This window comes from Antechinus flavipes, chromosome 1 (genome assembly GCF_016432865.1).
Source record: "Antechinus flavipes isolate AdamAnt ecotype Samford, QLD, Australia chromosome 1, AdamAnt_v2, whole genome shotgun sequence".
NCBI lineage: Eukaryota > Metazoa > Chordata > Mammalia > Dasyuromorphia > Dasyuridae > Antechinus > Antechinus flavipes.
The window spans coordinates 662,043,020-662,065,372 of NC_067398.1; the positions used below are offsets into that span (position 1 = coordinate 662,043,020).

Sequence of the window (22,353 nt, forward strand, 5' to 3'; positions counted from 1 at the left end):
GAGTTAATGTGTGTGTGTGTGTGTGTGTGTTGTGTGTGTGTGTGTGTGTGTGTGTGTGTGTGTGGTGTCATGATTATACCTATACATTAGGAAGATCACTAGGTAGTCAAATGAAGGATGTACCAGAAAAAAAAAGAAATTGCAGTAATACAATAAGATATTTATACTGTAAGTAAATAGAAGGGGACATGTTAAAAAGAAGTGAAGGTAGAAACTATTAAGATTTGATAGGTTGGATTCATGGGGTAAATGAGTGAGGAAAATGAAACAAGCCCTGTCTTCAAAGAGCTTACCTTCTGTTTGGTGGTAAGGAGACAGGGATACAACATGTAACAAGTAAATAATAACAACTAAACTTTATATAACACTTTAAGGTTTGCAGAATGGTTTATGTAATCTTAATTGATCCTCACAGCAAAGTTATGAGGTAAGTGCCATTATTAACTCCTTTTTGTTGATGAAAAAACTGAGGCTAAGAGAAATTAAATGACTTGCCCAGGGTCACATAGCTAGTTACGTGTCAGAAAGAGAAGTGGAACTCAAGCCTTCTTGACTCCAAGTGTACTCTAGTACACCACCTAAGTTCCATTAATTTCAAGAGGGAAAGAGGGCGCTAAGATTAGAAAAGACCTCATATAGGAGAAGTTACCTGAATTGTTCTTTGAAGGAAATTAAGAATTTGAAATTAAGGATTAATTAAGGATCTGATAAGCAGACTAAGTTTGTTCCTGAGAGAGAATTGGAAGAAATTGAGGGACTTTAAAGAATAGTGAAAGAAGATATGTTTTATTTTCTTCTGCAAAATAAGTGGGTTGGCTTAGATCATCTCTGAGTGTCACTTCAGCTCTGATTCTATATGTTTTCAGGTTCTTGCCAGGTCTGACATTGTGTATTCCAGCTCTAATATATTATGATCTATGTTATAATTATAGCATTGATTTAGTGAACACAAAAGGGAGCTCCGGATTTGATTAAGGAAGGAGGAGTATATTTTATATCGAGGGACTGCTTATGGAAAGATATGGAGGTAAGTGATGGAATATCACTTACAGGAAATAGCTAGTTACAGTTTACTTAGAAAAGCAGATGAAGGGAACTAATATGAAATAAGACTAATAGATATGAGCTAGATTCTGGAAAGTTTGAAGCATCAGACTGAAAATTTTATTTATCTTAGACGCATTAAAACACCACTGAAAAATTTTGAGTAGGAGAGTGATATAGTAATACTGTGTTCTAAATTTGTCTGTTGTATATAGGATGGATTATAGAAGGAAGAAAATGGAAATAGGGATACTAGTTAGGAAGCTATACAATAATGCAGGTGAGAAATGATGAGAATTTGAATTAAGATGGTAGCTGTGTGTATGGAGAGAAGGGATGATACGAGAAATGTTGTAAAGGTAGAATTGATCAGACTTGATAGCTAATTAAATATTATTTATTGAGTTAGCATGAAGAGTTTAGGAAGATTGAGATTGCAAACCTGGGTAACTGGAGGAATGGTTTTTCCCTTAATAGAAATAGAAAATTGGGAGAATAAATAGGTATAGGGAAAATACATGATATGATAAACTCTATTTTGGAAATGTTGTAATTGGAGATGTCTATAATGCATTGAGATGGAAATGTCTAATAGGCAGTTGGTGAGAGAAACAGTAGGATTAGATTTAGCAGTTATTTGTATACAGATGATAACCAAATTCACTGGAGATAATGGAATCACCAGGAACATGTGAAAAGGGAAGCTTACCTAAGATAGAGCTTTTTGGTTTAGAGTATAGAAGGATGATGATCCAACAAGAGATTGATAAAGAATTATAAAGACAATCAGGAGAGGTCATTGTCATGAAAACCAAAGAAGGGGAGTTTTATGCAAAATTAGATAGTAGTTTACAGTGTGAAAAATTGTGGATAGATTTAATGGCAGATTCACAAAGTCACTAAAAGAGATATTTCTGATTTTCTAGTGATTCTGTCATTTTAACTTGAGCCCCTTCCAGAATTGACTTTCTGTCATCCTCATATGTTATTATCATCTCTTTTGTAATTTACATGTTCTGAGTTTATATGAGAAATCAAAATAATTTTGGAGGGTAGAAAAAGTCATGTTCAGCCTTTTTTGAGACAGTTGTCTATATCACTGAAGTCATGGAATATTTTGACCTTTTAGCTACTTTATTTGCTATTCTTCACTTGACAAAATCCTGGGTCAAGGGACAAACTCTTTTACATTTAGAATCTCTTGTGAGTAAGGACTACACTCTTCATGGAATTATCGGGGTCCAGGGCTGTTGTTGGTGAAAGAGAAAACTGGATGAAGTAATGCTTTAAAAGGTGATGATGGATTAAGAGTGGATCAAAAAGAAAACATAATAGGAGATGAGCAGACTAGTTTTGAGAGAGAATTCCTGAGAGAGAATTGGAAGAGATTATGGGACTTTAAAGAATAGTGAAAGAAGATAGACTTTATTTTCTTCTTCTTCAAAATAAATGGGTTCTCTTAGATCATCTCTGAGTGTCACTTCAGCTCTGATGCTATATGTTTTCAGGTCCTTGCCAGGTCTGACATTGTGTATTCCAGCTCTAATATGTTGTAATCTATGTTGTAATCATAGCATTGGTTTTGTGAATATGAGCCTTTCTGGTGGGATAAGACAGTCTTCTTATATTTTATTTCAAACTTATAGACAGTAACCGAGGATAAGTATGAGGTTTCATCTGACACAGAAGAAGCAAATATAGTTATTGCCTCATGCAAGGAACCAAAAATGCAGGTTACGATTTCTGTCACATCGCCCCTGATGCGAGAGGATACTTCCACAGACAAAGGTGAGGCATATGCTATTTCATTCATGAAAATCACACCATCTTTCCCTTAAAATTCTTTATTATGTAACTTTTTCAGTATACTGAAATATATCATGGTATTAATTGAAAGAGATGTGAAATCATGACTCAGTTTGAATTTTCATTCTGAAACTTATTAACTATATGACCCTGGACAAGTCACTCAATTAGAGTCTCACTTGCATCATCTGTAAAATGAGGACACTAATATTTGTACTATTTCAGAGGATTGTTGTGAGGAAAGCATCTTTTATGTCTTAGGAATCATTATATTTATTGTGCCCAGTGAGAGGAAGGAAATATGATGTAGTGGAAAGAACCTAGAGTCAGAAGACTTGAGTTTGAATTCCAGCTCTACTATTTATTGCCTGGTTGAGTTTGGACAAGTCATTTAACCTCTTAATCTCAGTTTCCTCATCTGTAAAATGGGAATAATACTCTGTGAGAAATCACATAGTGTTTAAGTGTATTAATGGATCTGTGTTCTAATCTCACTAAGCTATTCCCCCTAGTTGTACAGGTTGTGAAATGCCTTTACACTTTTTATGCTTTGTAAAAAAACATGAGTATATTTATCGTATACATACTTCCAAAGGGGCATAAGGGTAGGATATACAATGTACTGGAAGCCTTTTTGAGGACTTTTGAGAATATATTGGTACCAATATAGTATAGCATGTACAGGCTGCCCAAGTGCTATTGTTTGCGTGCTCTCTTGTTTGTTCTCTCTCCCTCTCTGTGTGTGTGCTATGTACTGTATATATTCCCATCACTCTTTAAGTTACCTATTGTTCTGATGCTTTCTAAAAGTTTAAAATTTTTATTGATAAATTTTGTTTCAACACATCACATAGATCTTGAACTTCTCTCAATTGTATATACCTCACAGAATACAGTCCTCCAAAACTCTGAAGTAAAATAACATAAGGATAATGTCAACTGATAGTGTGTGTAACCTTATACATAAATAGTTACCCATTTATTAAAATAAAGAACTGGTATATACTTTATAAGTTAGTACCAATGTTGTCCAATATTTTATAATCTCAGTTTTATTTCCAATTAAAATTACCCTTATTTTTATAGTTATAATAACTATGTATATTTTAGTGCCTTTTTGTTCACTTTGAATGCAATTAATTCACAACTATACTGGAACATCAGAAATGATGTTAAAAAGGAACTATAGAGCTGTGAACTAGTCCAACTGTTCGGGAAAACAATTTATAACTATGCCCCAAACCTATTAAATTACTCTTGCCTTTTGACCTAACAATATTGCTTACTAGAGTGATATCCCAAAGTGATCAAAGAAAAAAGGAAAGGACTCTTGTTTAAAATATTTGAGCAGCTATTTTTATGGTAACAAAATTGGAAACTAAGATGGTATTCCATCAGTTGGATAATGGTAAATGAATGTAATAGAATGATGTTGCACTGTAAAAATTGATGAAGGGGATGCTTTCAGAGAATCTTAGGGAAGATTTGTATGAACTGATGTAGAGTGAAGTGAGTAGAACCAAGAGGACAATTTATAAACTAACAATAACAATGTAAATATAAAAAACTTTGACAAATTTAGGAATTCTAATCAATACAATGAGTAACCATAATTCTAGAGAACTCATGATGAAACATGCTTCCTGTCTTCAGAAAGGTAGTTGATTGACTCAGAGGGCAAGTTGAGCTTTTTTCTTTTTGGACGTGGCCAATGAAGGAATTTATTTTGTTTGATTGTAAATGTTTATGCTAGGTTTGTTTTTCTTGTGTTTTCAATGAGAGAAATAGGAAGTAGGAAAGAGGGAATGCAGACCTAAAAATAAATTTTTAAAAAAGCAAAAAAAAAAAAATCCAAAATAAATTAAAGGGCAGACTTTTGGGTTTCAGGAAATAGATTTGATAAGCTATGCAATTCCTGTGTAAATGAGCCTGTGACTTGTCTGCTTTCTCATTTTTCAGACCCAACTTATTGTTCATTTTTAAACTATCCAAGAGGCATATATTAATGCCTTTTACAGAGACACCCTCTCAACTGGGTGTTCATGTAATTATATAACAGTCTAGTCAATGGACTGTCTTCATTTATGAACTTTTCCTGTCTGGATTATTAGGCAGAGTTCTGTTACAGTATTAGAGTTTTCATTGAGGAGTGGCTGATATTTGATGGCTTGATGCAATCATCACCATGATATCCTAAAATAGGAGATTCTGGAAGACCTCATTAGTTATAAGGAATCTCCCCTCTCTTTTTTTTTTATTCTAGGCTGAATATTTCCCTTGACAGTAGCAGATGCATTTGGAGAGCACTTTACCTTCTTTTATGCCTTTCTTGATATTATAGAGAAAAAAACAAAATAGTTTTATCTATTATTACATTTATGAGAAAATCCTGTATGTTTTAAGCATATACATGGAGGAGATACAATTTTGGAAAAGAATATTTAAAGTTGAATTTTGTTTTACTAACTCAAATATTTTGTCATAAGCAGTAAGCTTAGGATCTTTATGCAAAGTATTCTTTGCCCCCTCAATCACTTATGCAATTGAGAATGTAGTCTGCTATAGCCCATCATTGTTTAAAAAACAAAACAAAACGTGATTATATGTACTTTCTACATTTTCATCAAGGATACTCTGGGTACAGGCTAGACTGTTCTCATAAAGATTTTATAGAAATATGAGATTGGCTTTTAAGTTGGTAGTTGCTAACAACTTCTTTCTGGCTTTTTTCCTATTCAGTCAACCATAAGGCTCTATGTAAAATATGTGCTATTATCTTTTGATAATATTAAAATCTCATAAAACTCTAATCTTATACATGCTTAAAACACTATTTATGTGGCATAGTGAATAGAACGCTGGACTTGGAATCAGGAACACTCATATTTAAATCCCACCTCATACATGGACTTTTAGTCCTGTGTGACTCTAGGCAAATTATTTAATTTCTTTGTCTCAATTTTGTCATCTGTAAAACTAGAGGATGGGATTTGATAGTGTCTAAGATTCTTCACTTCTAATACTATAACTCTTCTTCAAAATCATGATGCTACATTCTGTCAGAAAGGATTGTTTATATTGTTTCTAGTTCATGATGAAAACATAACCCATTTCTAATAGCTTGTACTAATAGATTGTGGTGATAGTGGCACCTGATGATTAGGTGTATGGATGTTATTTATGTGAGCATGTATGTAAGCAAAAGAATATCTATAAGTGGACTGAAAACCAGGATGGGGTTTGAAACTTAGATATCTAGGAGTTTATATTTTTTGCCCTGAGGCAAATTTGTTATGTTAACATGCAATAATCACAGGATTTGGGGTCATTTATAGGGATTTTAGTGATCATCTAACCTAATTACCTAAGGTGGAGAAGCTGAGGCCCAGAGAAGTGATAACCTGTCTAAAATCTCACAGCTAGTAAATAACAGAATTAGATTTTGAACCTAAGCCTTCTGAATTGTATCTTCACAATGTCTGACTTTCTATAGGTATAATGAAAAAAGCCTAGGATATTTCAAAGACTTGAGATGAAAGTTCAACAGGAAAGAATGTGTTCGTTTTTGTACCTTTTAACCTTGAAATATCTATGGAACATCCATTTCAAAATACCTAATATACCATTGATCATGCAAGACTGGACCTTAGAAGAGCCAGGGATAACCATACAGATTTAGAAATAATTACATAATGATATTTCAATCTATGGTTGATAAGATCATCGAGAGAAAGAGAGAATGTGTGTGTAAAGGCACATGGAAAGAGAAGAGGATCTAGGGCAGAGCCACTGAATACACCATAGTTAGTGAACGTGACATGTATGATGAACCAGCAAAAGAAATTGAGAATAAATGGTTAAACATGTGCTTTAAGGTGCTTTAAGGTTTGCAACAAATATAATATCATTCTATCCTTTTAATATTATGAAATAATGCAATCATCACCCACAAAGAGAAATATATGGAAGATCTCATCTGTCCATCTGTGATTCCCTTGGACCACGAGCCAAAAATGTGATCTGTTGTAGAAAATCACCTATGATGGAGTTGTGAACAGATCCAACCATTATGGAGAGCAATTTGGAACTATGTCCAAAGGAGTACAAAATTTTGTATACATTTGATTTAACAATCTCACTGCTGGGTTTGCATCCCAAAAAAAGATCATAAAAAGGGGGAAAAATCTACATGTACAAAAATGTTTATAGCAGCCTTTTTGTAGTGCAAAGAACTAGAAAATGAGTATACCCATCAGTTGGGGAATGACTGAATAAGTTATGGAGTAGGAATGCTATGGAATATTATTGTTCTATAAGAAATGATCAGCAGAATGATTTCAGAGAGGCCTGGAGAGACTTACATGAACTGATGCTAAGTGAAGTGAAACCAAGTAGAACATTGTACATAGTGGCAACAAGATTATGTGATAATCAATTGTAATAGACATGACTCTTTTCAATAATGAGATGATTCAGACTAATTTCAATGGACTTGTGATGGAGAAAGCCATCTGCATGGACTGTGGAGTATTTTCATCTTTTTGTTGTTTGCTTACTTTTTTTCTCTCTTTCTCATTTTTCCCCCTTTTTGATCTAATTTTTTTTGTGCTTCTGATAAATGTAGAAATATGTATAGAAGAATTGCACAAGTTTTAACTTATATTGAATTACCATTTAGAAGGGTGAGGGAAAAAGAAGGAGAAAAACTTGGAACACAGAGTTTTATAAGGGTGAATATTGAAAACTATCTTTGCATGTACTTTGAAAATTAAAAGCTATTATTAAAATTTTTTTAAAAGAAAAAAGAATATCACTCGTAAAAATATGTATTTCCTTTGTTCTGTCTTTATCAATGATATGCTTGATATATTTGTGGATGAATGTTTCAAACATTTATGAAGAAGTGTATGAGTCTGTGCAAATGAAAGACTGCCTTGTTTGGATAGTGATATTCATTATTTTTTTCCCATCCAGCCTTCCTAAATTTGTGTTTTTTTTAATTCCTTATATGATACATTAATAAATTATTAATGAGGTAGTTACTGATATTTATTTTCAAAAAATTGTCATAGAAATGCGAAAAAAATCTGTTCTATTTTCCATTTTTTTTTGTCATGCTATTTTCATCCAGGAATGTGCTATGGGTAAAATGCTTTAGTTACATCTTTTTTTTTTTTTTTTCCTGAGGCAATTGGGTTGTCACTTGCCCAGGGTCACACAGCTAGGATGTGTTAAGTATCTGAGGTCAGATTTGAACTCAGGTCCTCCTGACTTCAGGGCTGGTGTACTATCCACTGCATCAATTAGCTTCCCTTAGTTATGTCTTAAGCCACATTGTTGGATGATTGTTGGACTTTTTTTTTTACTCCACTGTTTTTGTTGCCTTATTAGACAACATTACTTAGAAACTTCTGCAAATCTCTGAAGTGTCTTATGAATAGGTTGATGTGAGTGGTCCCTGCAAATCTGGGAATGAATGAACAATTTATGAAATATGACCTTATGGAATACTACTATAAGAAAACATGAAAAGGATTCAGGTTTCAGAGAAACTTAAGAAAACATGTATGAAATGAAGCAGAGTGGATTGAGCAGAATCAGGACTCTAAAACTCTGTGAAAAAAAAATACAAACAACTTTGGAAAATTCTAAGAAATCTGCTAGGTACAGTGAACAACCATGATTTCAGCAAAAGTATGCTTCTCTCTCTGCAACCCCTTTCTCAGTGAAAAAGAAAGAAAATGAAGATCCCCTATTATACCTAACATATATAGTCAAGGAAAGCAAATTTTTGCCTTGGGCCTATCTAAAATAAATTCTCATTTTGCTTTCTGAGTCCTTCACCTCTCTTTGGGGAGATGGTAGCTTGTTTCATCACTATTCCTCTGGAATCATGGTTTATCATTATGTTATTAAAAGTTCCCAAATCTTTCAGAGCTGCTTATCTTTACAGTATTGTTGTCATTGTATAAATTCTTCTTTTGGTTCTGCTCTACATTGCCTCATACGAATTTTCCAAATTTCCCTTAGCCCAACTCCTTCATCATTTCTTGCAGAACAATAATATTCTGTCACATTTGTACACTGTAACTTACTTAGCCATTCCCCTAATTGATGAGTACCACTGCAGTTTCCATTTTTTTCCCATAGCAAAAAGAGCTGTGAATATTTTTGTATATCCTTATTTAGAGTTTGTTTTGCTTATACCTTGCTTGATGTACCCTCCCTCTAAATATTTCTCTGTCTTTTCCTTGTTTGAATAAAATGTATTTATATATCTAACTGTGTATGTTCATATTCTTCTTTTAACCATTTTAGATGAAAGTAAGGTTCATTTATCAGCTACTCCTCTCACCCTTTCATCCTTGTTTATATAGATTTTACTTTCATACCCTGATGTGTGTGTATACATACATACATACATATATATACATTATATATAAATTAAATTTTCCTTAAACTTCCCACCCCTTTTCTCCTACTTGGTGTATTTGTCTTCTCTTTCTGTTCCATTCTCTTTTAAGATCAAGAGTCACTCCAACACCATTTGTCTCTTTAGACATCCTCTATGACACCTTCCCCCATGATGATAAGATTGAAAAGAAACAAATATACCATCTCTTCATACTACAATGTAATATTATCCTTCTTTAGTCTCTTATACTTATCATTCAAATTCATCTTTTGTATTTCAAAGTTTCTATTTAGTTCTGGTCTTTTATGAGGAATTCTTCTGTTTAATTAAAGATTCATTTTCTTCCCTATAATATAGAATTATACTCATTTTTTTCTGGGTAAGTTATTCACATATATAAAGTTTATAGCCTTTGTCTTCTGAGATATCATCTTCTAAGCTCTCTGCTTATTTATAGTAGTGATTGCTAAATGTGTGATCTTGATTGGCTTTTTGGTACTTGGATTCTTTTTCTTGGCTGCTTGTAGTACTTTCTCTTTGACATGGAAGTTTGGATGTTGGCTATGATATTCCAGGGAATTTTTATTTGGGAGCTTCTTTTAGGAGGTCACCAATAGATTCTTTCTATTTCTACTTTGCTTTTTCATTCTAAGCAAAGTAGATAATTTTCTTTTGTGATTAATTAAAATATAATACCTAGGTTATTTTTTTTCTCATTTTAGTTCTAAGGCAGTTCATTGAGACTTCATTATCTCTCTTTGATTTATTTTCAAAGGTAGTTATTTTGTTTTGAGATGCCTTATATTTTCTTCTTCTTCTTTTAGTATTTTGACAATATTTAAAAATATTTCTTCTGTTCTCAAAGAACCATTAGCTTTTGTTTGGTCTATTCTAACTGTTAGAAAGTTTGTTGCTTAGGCAAAATTTTGTATTTTTTGCTAAGCTTATTAGCTTAATTCTTCTTAACAATTCTTTCTTCCAAAGCTCTCCTTTTTTTCCCCTTCTATTCTTTCTTTTTTATTCTTATTTTATTTATAAAATTTTTTTAGCTTAAAAAAATTCTTACATTATCTCTCTCAGGAATTCTAGTTGAATTTGTGCCCAAACTATGTTTTACTTTGTGTTTTGGGGTCACTCTCTTCTACTGGATTTGTATCTTGAGCAGTTTTGTCACCATAAAAGTTTTTTATTGGGAGATTCTTTTTGTTTGATCATACTCTCAGTCTCCTTTCTGACTTTGGATTTTATGTTAGAGCAGTCTGTGTTCATTTCTGGAGGAAATGTCTGGGCTGGTTCTGCTACTGCTTTTAGTGGGTATTGAACATCATGTTATTTCAATTGTTGTGTACAGCTTAGGCTGGGGACCTTGCTCTCAAAGTTCGATGATCTAGGGCAAAGTCCAATTGAGACTCCCCTTCTCTGAGGTATTCAAGTTCCTGTTGTGGATTTAGGTTTGAGTAATAGGCCTTCCTTGCTTGGAATTTCATTAAACTGCTGCTGGCCTCCCACACTATCACTGGCAAGGTCTGTTGTTTTACAATTACAGAATGAGGCATTCCCCTTTGGACTGGATTCTTTCCCTGGTTATTCCATTGTCTGTTACAGACCAAGTTATAAGTTAGAACTGTAACTCCATTCTGTTTCTGGAGTTAGAGCCACATAGTTGCAGTCTATCTATGAGCTTGCTTCTTATACACAGCCTACTGATCACAACTACTCCTCATCGAGAAAGAAATTTGTGACCAAAGATGAACTAGAGACCATTACTGATCACAAAATAGAAAATTTTGATTACATCAAATTAAAAAGCCTTTCTACAAACAAAACTAATGTAAACAAGATTAGAAGGGAAGCAACAAACTGGGAAAACATCTTCACAGTTAAAGGTTCTGATAAAGGCCTCATTTCCAAAATATATAGAGAACTGATTCAAATTTATAAGAAATCAAGCCATTCTCCAATTGATAAATGGTCAAAGGATATGAACAGACAATTTGCAGATGATGAAATTGAAACTATTACCATTCATATGAAAGAGTGTTCCAAATCACTATTGATCAGAGAAATGCAAATTAAGACAACTCTGAGATACCACTACACACCTGTCAGATTGGCTAAGATGACAGGAAAAAATAATGATGAATGTTGGAGGGGATGCAGGAAAACTGGGACACTGATGCATTGTTGGTGGAGTTGTGAACGAATCCAACCATTCTGGAGAGCAATCTGGAATTATGCCCCAAAAATTATCAAACTGTGCATACCCTTTGATCCAGCAGTGTTACTTCTAGGCTTATACCCCAAAGAAATACTAAAGAAGGGAAAGGGACCTGTATGTGCCAAAATGTTTGTGGCAGCCCTGTTTGTAGTGGCTAGAAACTGGAAATTGAATGGATGCCCATCAATTGGAGAATGACTGGGTAAATTGTGGGATATGAATGTTATGGAATATTATTGTTCTGTAAGAAATGACCAGCAGAATGAATACATAGAGGCTTGGAGAGACTTACATGAACTGATGCTAAGTGAAATGAGCAGAACCAGGAGATCATTATACACTTCAACAACGATATTGTATGAGGATGTATTCTGATGGAAGTGGATTTCTTTGACAAAGAGACCTAACTCAGTTTCAATTGATAAATGATGGACAGAAGCAGCTACATCCAAGAAAGAACACTGGGAAATGAATGTGAACTATTTGCATTTTTGTTTTTCTTCCTGGGTTATTTTTACCTTCTGAATCCAATTCTCCCTGTGCAACAAGAGAACTGTTCAGTTCTGCAAACATATATTGTATCTAGGATATACTGCAACATATTTAACATATATAGGACTGCTTGCCATCTAGGGGAGGGGGTGGAGGGAGGGAGGGGAAAAATCAGAACAGAAGCGAGTGCAAGGGATAATGTTGTAAAAAAAATTACCCTGGCATGGATTCTGTCAATATAAAGTTATTATAAAATAAAATAAAATATATAAAACAAAACAAAACAAAAAAACAACTACTCCTCATTATGAAATACCACCCCCAAGCAGAAGTTCCCATTTCAGTCTCCACTGGCTCTATGGCTCAGAAATGGGCAATGAGTTACAGAATTGATAACTTGAACTTATTACTTTGCACTGCACATGTTTAAGCCCCTCTGTGATATTATTAATATGGCACAAAAGGGAAAATGTAGGATGTTGAAGGGGAATGTGGGAAAACTGGAATACCACTGTTGGTAGAGTTGTGAACTGATCCAACCATTCTGGACAGCAATTTTAAACTATGCCTAAAAGATTATAAAACTGTGCATACCCTTTGATCCAGCAATACCACTGCTAGGTCTATAATCCAAGATATCCAATAAAAGGCAAAAGGGCCTATTTGTACAAAAATATTTATAGTGCCTCTTTTTGTGGTAACTAAGCATTGGAAATCAAAGGGATGCCCATCAATTGGGGAGTGACTAAACAAACATGATTGTAGTGGAATATTATTATGCTATAATAAGTAACTATCAGGGCAATTTCAGAAAAATCTGGAAAGACTTACATGACCTGATGCAGAATGAAGTGAACAGAAGCAGGAGAACACGGTACACAGTAACAGTAATATCATTCAATAGAATTGTGAATGACTTAGCTATTCTCAACAATACTATGACCCAAGATAATACCAAAGAACTAATGAAGAATACTATTAGCCTCTGGACAGAGAACCAGACTGAATCAGCATACTATTTTTTACTTTTTAAAATTTCTTCTTAATTTGAGTCTTCTTGTAAAAAATGATTACAATGGAAATATATCTCAAGGAGAGAGCAACTGAAAAAGTGAGGAGGGATAGATTTGGAACTCAAAACTTTAAATAAAATGCTTACAAAATGGAAAAAAATAAATTTACCCATTCTCATCCATTTAAGTTTACTGACATCCAACATGTTGATGTTTAATCTTTCCATCTCTTGTTTGACCACATCCGGGTGCTTTGGTTCATATTTTAGGTTCTCATACTCTAGATTCCTATGCAATATTAATCTTTATAGCATCAGACTTTTTTTTGTCACCAGTTGCTACTTGGAATTGTCCCCCACTCTTCCCTAGTAGTGTGTTGGACACCTTCTGACCCAAGGGGCTCATCTTCTGATGTTATATCTTTTATCATTTTAATACTGTCCATGAGGTTTTCTTGGCAAAGACACTGAAGTGCTTTGTCATTTCCTTCTCTAGTATAACTTTTTGTCAGAATTATCCACTACAACTTATCTATCTTGGATAACTTTGCACAGCATAGTTTGTAGTTTCATTGAGTTAGACAAGCCTCTCTGTCATGACAAGGCAGTGATCCAGAAGAGGTTATAATGGAGTTATCAAGTATCAAAGTATACTTTGATTTAGTTTTGAGAGATTTGTCCAATTCTTTGTAGTTTTCCTCTTCATCCTCTTAGGACAGATGCTAGTAGATAAATTACTATTATCTTCATGGTGATCTTAAATTAATAAATGAAAAATCTTTTAGAATGTGTTTACTATATATCAGGGATACAATGTGAAGATGCAAATATAAAAGTGAGTTGGGTTCCTGCTTGTAAGTTTTTTTTAATTGGAAGAGACAGTACATGTAAGAGAGTTCAGAGGATTAGAAGCAAGGTCAAGAGGTCTGGAATGAATAGTGTTAGGGCAGATAGTAAAGCCCAGGAGTTGGAGGATATTATGGAAGGACAAGTGTGAAGTCTTGTAGTCTTTCATCTTACCGGGGGATTGTACTTGGTGACTCCAAACTTGTCCAAGTAGCATGAGCAGCATTGCTCATCCTTCAGTGTGAGATGTGAAAGGGTAGAGATTGGGAAGCCCATTGGAAAAAGTAGAGGGAGAAGCGTAGCCCTGAAGGTTGCCTTATGGCAGCATTTGTGGGTTTCCTCCCATAGGAATGGGGTTGAAGGATCAGAATTTAACCCTTTCCCTCACTCAGGACAAAAAAAAAGAAAAAGGAAGCATTGCCCAAAAGATTTGTGGGAAGAGCTCCCCACAACATTAGCACTTCTATGTTTTCTGGCAACCATTGGGAACTGAAGATTGTTTGGGATGAGAAATGGTCCCTAATGGTATCTTCTTATGCCTATCATGAGTACTTCAAACAAGTTGAGCAAGAAGCATTTCATGACATGATTTTTATTATTGCCTTTAAGTTCACAATGAGACCAATTCTGTCAACTTTATTATGGGTTTCTCCAACTTATTTGTAACTTCCTTTTGGTTTCTGGTTTCCGTTTTTGTAAGGATATCAATAGTTATATGGTTTAGTTCTAATAATATATTGATTGGACAAAAGTCTTATATTTACAATACTAAGAGTTAAGTTAATATTTATTTATAGTCTTAAATTATCCACTTTCTGCTTCACTATTTTCATCCTGGATCCAAAACAGGGTACACCACTCTGATGCCTGGTTTCAAATTTTTCTTTGTTTTAGTAGGTAAAATTTTTAGCAGCAAAATTCTTTTCCTTTTTTTCCTAATTCTAATCAGCTATTTAGATGTTAGAATTTCTTTCAGCAAAATATTTGAAGAACTGGAAGTAAAATAGATGCTTATCCCTTGGGGAGTGATTAGATATGAACTTAGTGGAATCTTACCACTCTACAAAAAGTGATGAACATAAAGAATAAAGAAGCATGAGAAGACTTAGGTGAACTGATGCATAATTAAGTGATCAAAACCAAGAAAAAATATACACAGTGATTATATCTATGTAAATGAAAAGAGAAAAGTAGCACTGTGTAATTATAATGACTGAGTCTGATCCCTAAAAAGAGATGAGAAAATGCTCTTTCCTTGTTTTTAGTAGTGTGGACCTACATATTTGGAATATTGTTGCCAGACTTGTTTTGCTATGCCTATTAGTTTTGCTGAATTGCTTCCCCCACGCTTTAAAAAAACTTTTCGTTGTAAAGGATGGCTTCCTAGGAATAAACTAAAGTAGGGATATATTTGTAAATGAATGTGATTTAAAGACAAAAGATATCAATACATTTTTAAGTCCTCAGGAGAAGTTAGAGATTACCCACTCAGTGCCTTAATGATGATATGGGAAAATGTCCATCAGTAGTCATGAAGATCTGGGTTTGAATCCTTCCTCTTTAACTTCATAGCTTTGTGATCATAAACAGGTCATTTAATTTTCTGAACCTCTCACCTATAAAATAAAAATAATGATTACCTGTGCCAAAATGGAAAAGCTGCATGAGTAATAGATAGAAAGCTGGCCTTGAAAATATGAAGACTTAGATTCAAATCTTGCCTCTGTTATATATTAGCTCTGTGACCCTGGCATTATTCTCCAGATGAATCAAACTTGAGCCCCCCCAAAACTTCCCAAGTATTACCAAAATATATTAAAATGCAATTAAGAAGTGTTTAATATAATAATTACAAATATAATAGAACATAATGTTCATTTGTAGTTTTCTAAGTCAATATGCTACAGCAGGGATCTGTTTCTATTTGAATTAGACACCATTGCTAGACAACTCTCTAAGGCAAAGTTACATAAATGGTACTCACTTGCCTTGGGAAAGTTTCCTCCCCCAGAGTTCCCTCTTTCAGTGAAGCCATAGGTCTGGCCCTTTACCAGCTTTCCCTAACAACAATGAACTATTTACCTTCCAGGGTTCTTGTTATGCTCAAGTGAGATGATTATTGTAAAGTACTTTATGAATTGTAAACAGTTTCAAAAATGTCATTTGCTATTGATGGATTGTTGATTTGGTATTATTTTTAATACAATTGGGTATTATTTCCTGTGAAACCAAGTGTAAAAAACAGCATTTTATCTAGCAAACAGCTCTTGTGAGCTAGTTAGACAATATAGATATTTGGATTGGGAAAAAATATTAGAAAAGAGAAAAGTAGCACTGTGTAATTAGAATATTAGAAAAAATAGAATATTTGGATTACTAAGTTTGGATGTACTTGGATGAAGTTTACATTTGTACTATCCCTTCTGCTCCTAACACCTCTGTCCCTAAAAAGGAGGTATCTAGAATGATTAACCTTGTAGTTCAAGAAACTTTTACTAAAAAGAACAGAACAGTAAAGACCAATGGACAGGAAAACCACTGGTAGCTTCATTTACAAATGCAAGTGTATATTACAAATGATTCTTTGCTATTCTATTATGCTAATAAGATTCTGTACTGTAAATAGCTAAGTGTAGTGAGACTATATTTCCTCAAATTTGTTTTTAGCACAGACTGAACCCTACTAACCTTTTCTAGGTTAGAGAGGTTTTACTGTTGTTGTGCCCTTGCCTAGAATGTTCTCCCTACACTTTTCTATTAGACTTCCGAGTTTCCTCAGAAGAGTATCAATTCTTAATAAGAAATTTTTCTTGATCTCCTTGGCTGTTAAGTCTCCCTCTCTCCTCAAAATATTTTGCATTTCATTATTTGTATTTTGTATCTTTTATCTCCCACCCTCTCCTCAGTACCACATAAGAGGGCAGGATCATTTTGTTTGTTTCAGATCTTTTTCATTTTTCACCAGGTTATCATGTGTAAAATAAGTGCATTGAGCCTCTGAGGCTCCTTCTAATTCTAGGTCAATGATCTTGATATGGTGCTAGTGGTAATGAAAACATGTGAAAATTGAGATGGGGAATCCCCTCTGCGTCTGTGCAGGTCCAAAGTGAAAGAATTTGCAAATATGAAAAGTCTGAATGGCAGAAAAGGGAAGTTAATTGTTCACTAAAAAGAAGGCTTTCTTAGTGAGCAAAATTCCTAATGAGGAATTTGGCAAAGGTATGTTAACAGACTCTTGGTTATATGGGTAAAATGTTGGCCTAGGGCTGGGAGCTGTCTGGGCTAATCAATAAAGGACCGTCAGACAGAAATCTCCAATTGAATAAAATCGAAGGCTTTTCCCAGAATCTGGGAACCCCTTGAAGAGGATCCGGGCCACCCCCCAAAGATCTCAGTTTCAATGGAGGTTGATTTGACCAAGATCTCCAATTGCATGAAGCTGCTTAACTTGGGAAAGGCTTGTCTAAGAAGGTAAGCTTTTCCCAGGGGAGAGCCTGAGACTCCAATCTCCCTTCTTTTACAGATGCAAGGGGACACAGTTTCAGGGGTCATCCCCATCAATCTTAAGTTTTGGGTCAGTCTGTATAATAATGTCCACACCCATGACCAGTCATTTCTTACATGTTAAAATGTAATCAGTTTAATGTATTGTGATATTTAATGCTTACCATATCTATATCCTCCCAGCTCTCTTCTCAAAGAAAATGTTTACAGGTCTTGGGTCAATTTTGGTCACTCTGGTTTTTTACCAGAGTCAGAAATAGAAGATAAACTGTACAAGAATGAAGTCTCATGTTTTTATTTTTTTGTTTTCATTTGTTGCCATGGCCAAAGAATTCATCTTTGATTGCTAGCTTATTAGTGACGAGCTTCTTTGAATTTTACTAGACAGATATTACTAGCAAAACAGATACAGTCTTTTTCTGACTCTATTTAGAGCCTTTCTGACATGCTGCAAGTCTGTGTGCCAATCTGTAGAGCCTTCAAGAACACAAGGTTACTTCCATATCATTTTGAGTCATTCCCATAAGACTTTAATGCTTTATGGATTATTAACTTGAGGCCTAAGCCAAAGAAGTCAAGCGTAAGTTTGTGATAGAGATGGAAAATATCACTGTTCTTCCAAAACAATCTCTGCTAATACATGATTTTGTTTTCGTTTTTGTTTTTCTCTTGTGAAAAACAGAAGAGTCTCAGCCTGATCCTATAGGTGTCTTGAGTCAACAAAAATGTCTAGAGTCATTGGCTGCTCTTCGCCATGCCAAGTGGTTCCAGGTAAAGTGTTTTCTAAGTAGTTGTGAATAATGAATAGGTTAATTTGCAACTGTTATTTCTGCTTGAAAGAAGAGAGAAAAGGGAGGAAGATGAGGTCTTGCTGAATTGTTGGACCGATAAGTTCCCCTCCAGAATATTATATTTCATCAAATGCTGAAATTATTTGGAAGAGTGATTAGACTTGTCTGTCTGGGCTTCAAAACAAGGATTATTAAGATGAAATTATGTGAAGGCATATTTTGTCTCATTGTATTAATGTCATTCTAACAAAATTAGCTGGACACTTTCTCTAAAAATAGAATGAACTCCCACTAGGAATAATGGATTCCCTGGCCCTCGCATTCTTCAAGTAGTGTCTGGGTAATATATTTGGAAGGGCTATTACTAAGTACATCTCTCTTAGCCTTGGTTTCCTTATCAGAGAAGATGGTAAGAATTGTGTGAAATACATGTGTGAGTGCTTTGCACAATGAAGGATCATCCATAATATGTCATCAGTCCATCAATAAGTATTCCTTAAGCTTTGTGCCAGATATTATATAGTAAGAAGTGAACCTAGAGCTAGTTTTGGAATCAGGAAGATCCTAGAGGGTGGAGCATGTTTAGCTTCCAGTCCCACTTGTAACACAGTTTAGTGTAATGTTTGGAGTGCTGGCTTGGAGTCAGGGAGACCTGAGTTTGCATCCTTCCTCACTTACTACCTCTGTAACTTTGGGTAAGACATTAAACCTCTCAGCCTCAATCTTTTCATTTTTAAAATGAGAATACTAATAGCAACCTTCAGGGTTAACATGAGAATCAAATGAGATAATACCAAAAAGTGCTTTTGCAGAGTTTAAAGTACTATCTAAGTATGAGTGATACTGATGATGGTGGTGGTGGTGGTGGTGGATTGTGCATCTTGATAGTCACTTTCTGTGTCCTAAGAAACAAAGACTATAAGTTGCAAAGCAGAGGCTGATATATTATGGGAAAGGAAATTTTCTTGATGAGAGCTTAGTATAACAATGAAATCACAGATCTGGTCCAGAGGTTCTGTTCTAACAGATGTTTAGGGCTGCTTTTCAGAGGCTCTTTTTTCATTCACATTAAAGTTTAACAAATGGGAAGTTTCTTTTAAGATCATTTAGAAAATGTTTTCTTTTGTGAGTTTGTTTTCTATAAGCAAACAATATTGTTTCTTTCCTCAAAGGCCAGAGCTAATGGTCTGCAGTCATGTGTGATTGTTATCAGGGTTCTTCGAGATCTGTGTCAGCGTGTGCCAACATGGGGGGCCCTACCAAACTGGGTAAGGAAATAAAAACTGAAATTAATTTTAAATTCTGTTGTCATTCTACAGTTAATTTATTCTACTGACAAGAACTCTCCAATATCAGCACAAGAGTCTAGATTTCTATTGGAACAGAAATTTTCTTCTTACTTTTTACTTCAAATAAATATTATTTTGTCTTTGTCATTTTCTTTATGGTTTTTCTTGTTATTTTGCTCTCTCTTTACTTCTAGGGGGCTTTTAAAAATGTGCTTATGTCTGCCTCAGTATTTCTGTATATTTCTCTTGCAATCTAGGATGTAGTTAATTTGATTAGTTTTTATGTTTTATGTCTTTTTATATTTTGTTTTTATGTTTCATGGAATTTTCTGTTAGTTTCCTAGTGTAGTTGCAAAAGATGGCTCCAAACAATCATTGTTTTTTTTGTTGTTGTTGTTGTTGGAGTTAGGGTATTTTGAATTCAATAGGAAAATAAGTAATTCCCTTTTGATTCTTGGTAGTTCTGAAATAAGCTTGGAACATGTTTGCTTAAAAATAGTTTGTTTAAACTGTTCATAATAAAGATAATACTTTTCATTTCCATTAGGAAATATTATCTGGAGTTTAGGATGGAGGGAAAATGCTCTTTGAACTTGGAACTTTTATTTTTTGATAACTATATTTTAATATAGTTAGTTTTCTTTGTAATCATATATATTTTGTGTATTTAAAAATATTATTCTGAAAAAAGAGTCCATTGGCTTCACTAGAGTATCCAAGGATCCCAGGACAGATAGGAGATTAAGAACCTCTGATTTATATAATGTCTTACACAAGAGGCAGCATGGTGTAATAGACTTAAAGAGTTGCTGGCTATGAGGCCAGGAAAACCTGAAATTTAAATCCAGCCTTTTATACAAACTGACCATGTAAGTCACTTAACTTCTTAATATCTTTTAATGAGAAATTCTCTAAAGCTTTAAGTGGTAGAGGTTTTGACCTGCATTGGTAAAAGCAATTTCTTCTCCAGGAAAAGAGCATTTCCTTCCTCTAGAGAAATCAGAGGTCTACTGCCTCTTCTTCCTGTCTTTACCATTTACAAGGCTCTTTGCATTTGTTGGACAATACTAGTAACTTTTCACAACAACCCTGTGAGATAGCACAGATATCAATTATGCCCATTTTGTAAATGAGGAAACTGAGGCTCAGAGAGGTGAAATAATTGTCAGAAATTACAGGGGTGATAGAACCTCCTTTTTTTTTTTTTTTTTTTTGCTAAGGCATTTGGGGTTAGGAGACTTGCAGTCAGGGCAAGAAGTGTTAAGTGACTGAGGCCAAATTCTGACTTCAGGGCTGGTGCTCTCTTTATTACACTAACTAGCTGCCCCTTGGATGCAGTGCTTTTATCCCTAAATCACAATTTCATTTCCTGTTCATGAGGATTACCTCAGAAACTAGGATTGTCTATGAATGATCTCATGGCCATAGTCATGATTGTTTGACTATATGATACTTACAGTCATAGCTCTGACTGCTTCTGGCCACTGCTTAAAGGAGAATATTAGTGGTCACTGAGAAATAATTTTATTGGTGGCTGTCTAACAAGACCTGTATTACTGCTGAAATTCCTTGGCCATTTTACACTATCAATAGGACCAACAAAAAAGCCCTTTCAGACTTTCATCTCATTGTAAACAGAGTTGTTAAATCCCTGGGTTCATTTTTTTCTGTGTGGAAAGAATTCAAAGTGAATTGAAGCAAAGAAGTATAGGGTCTAATACCCCAATTAATGGAGGGGTTTATGGAGGCTCCCTCTCATCAACCATAGTTGGCATTTTTATATTCTCTCCTGTTTTCTCTCCCTTCCTTTCTCTCTATAGGCAATGGAGCTTCTGGTAGAAAAGGCTTTGAGCAGTGCATCAGGGCCTCTGCGTCCAGGAGATGCCATGAGACGTGTGCTGGAATGTGTAGCCACAGGAACACTCCTAACAGGTCAGTGTGTAGTTGGGCTCAAGCCTTATAGTCAATCAGTGACCCACCAGTATGGATGAGGAGCATCTGCTGGGTATTGAGGGATTATAGAGAAATATAGCAAGGTCTTACTTTTCAGATGTTTTGGGGGAGCAAACCCTCCCGCATAAAGTTACTTTCCATTAAAAAAAATTGTTTCTAAGGATATGCAGTTTTATTTCCCTCCACTTTTAAAATAAACCATATTGAACCGAGAGGCAAATGGTGTATTAGGAAGACCCCTGGATTTGGAGTCAGAGGACCGGAGTTTGAATCTCAGCTATGCTACTTACCTTTAATGTATATGAACTTGGGCAAGGAATTTCTCTGTGACCCTCAATTTCTGTAAAATGAAGAGGTTAGATTTGTTTTAACTCTACATGCCTTTACACATTATGAATTCAACATTAGGGGCTACATCTTGGAGATTACTTGCCAAGTCTTCTTGATTCTACCATTACAACATCTCTTCCTTGCATCATCTTCTCTCCACACATCAGCCCTTAATCCCAGTTCAAGACTCCATCATCACATCTCCCCTAGACTATTATAGTAATCTCCAGTCTTAAGTATCTCCCTTCTACATATTCTATCTCCACATAGCTGCTAAAGTGATTTTTTCCTGAAGTCCAAGTCTGACAACGCAGTTTACCTTCCCAGTAAGCTAGAGTAGTTCCTTATTGCCTCTAGAATAAAACTCAAACTCCTCTGTTTGGCATTTAAAGCCCTTCTAGCCAAACTATTCTTTCCAGACTTATTACATATATTCCTTCCCTTCACAAACCCTGACCAAGTTGGCCATCTTATTGAAGAACAGATGAAATGTGACATTTCATTTCCCATTTGCTTGTATTTGTCCCATCCCTGAAATGTACTCTCTTCTTATTCCTAAACTTAGAATTCTTAGATTTACTTAAGCCAACAGAGACTATTTCATCAAATGAGATAATATTGGTAAACTTCTTAGTACAGTGTTTGGCTCATGT

At 34.7% G+C, this 22,353-nt stretch overlaps 1 protein-coding gene across 6 annotated transcripts in view; it reads left to right on the plus strand.

Moving 5' to 3' along the window:
• Positions 1–22,353, plus strand: part of ZFR2 (zinc finger RNA binding protein 2) — a 115,660-nt gene that overhangs the window by 88,273 nt on the left and 5,034 nt on the right. For all 6 annotated transcript variants that reach the window (XM_051971950.1, XM_051971947.1, XM_051971946.1 and 3 more), the window contains 4 exons: positions 2,691–2,832; positions 18,020–18,108; positions 19,301–19,396; positions 21,238–21,349. In XM_051971950.1, the coding sequence (XP_051827910.1) occupies positions 2,691–2,832; positions 18,020–18,108; positions 19,301–19,396; positions 21,238–21,349 (439 nt within the window). The remainder of the gene's footprint in view (positions 1–2,690; positions 2,833–18,019; positions 18,109–19,300; positions 19,397–21,237; positions 21,350–22,353) is intronic.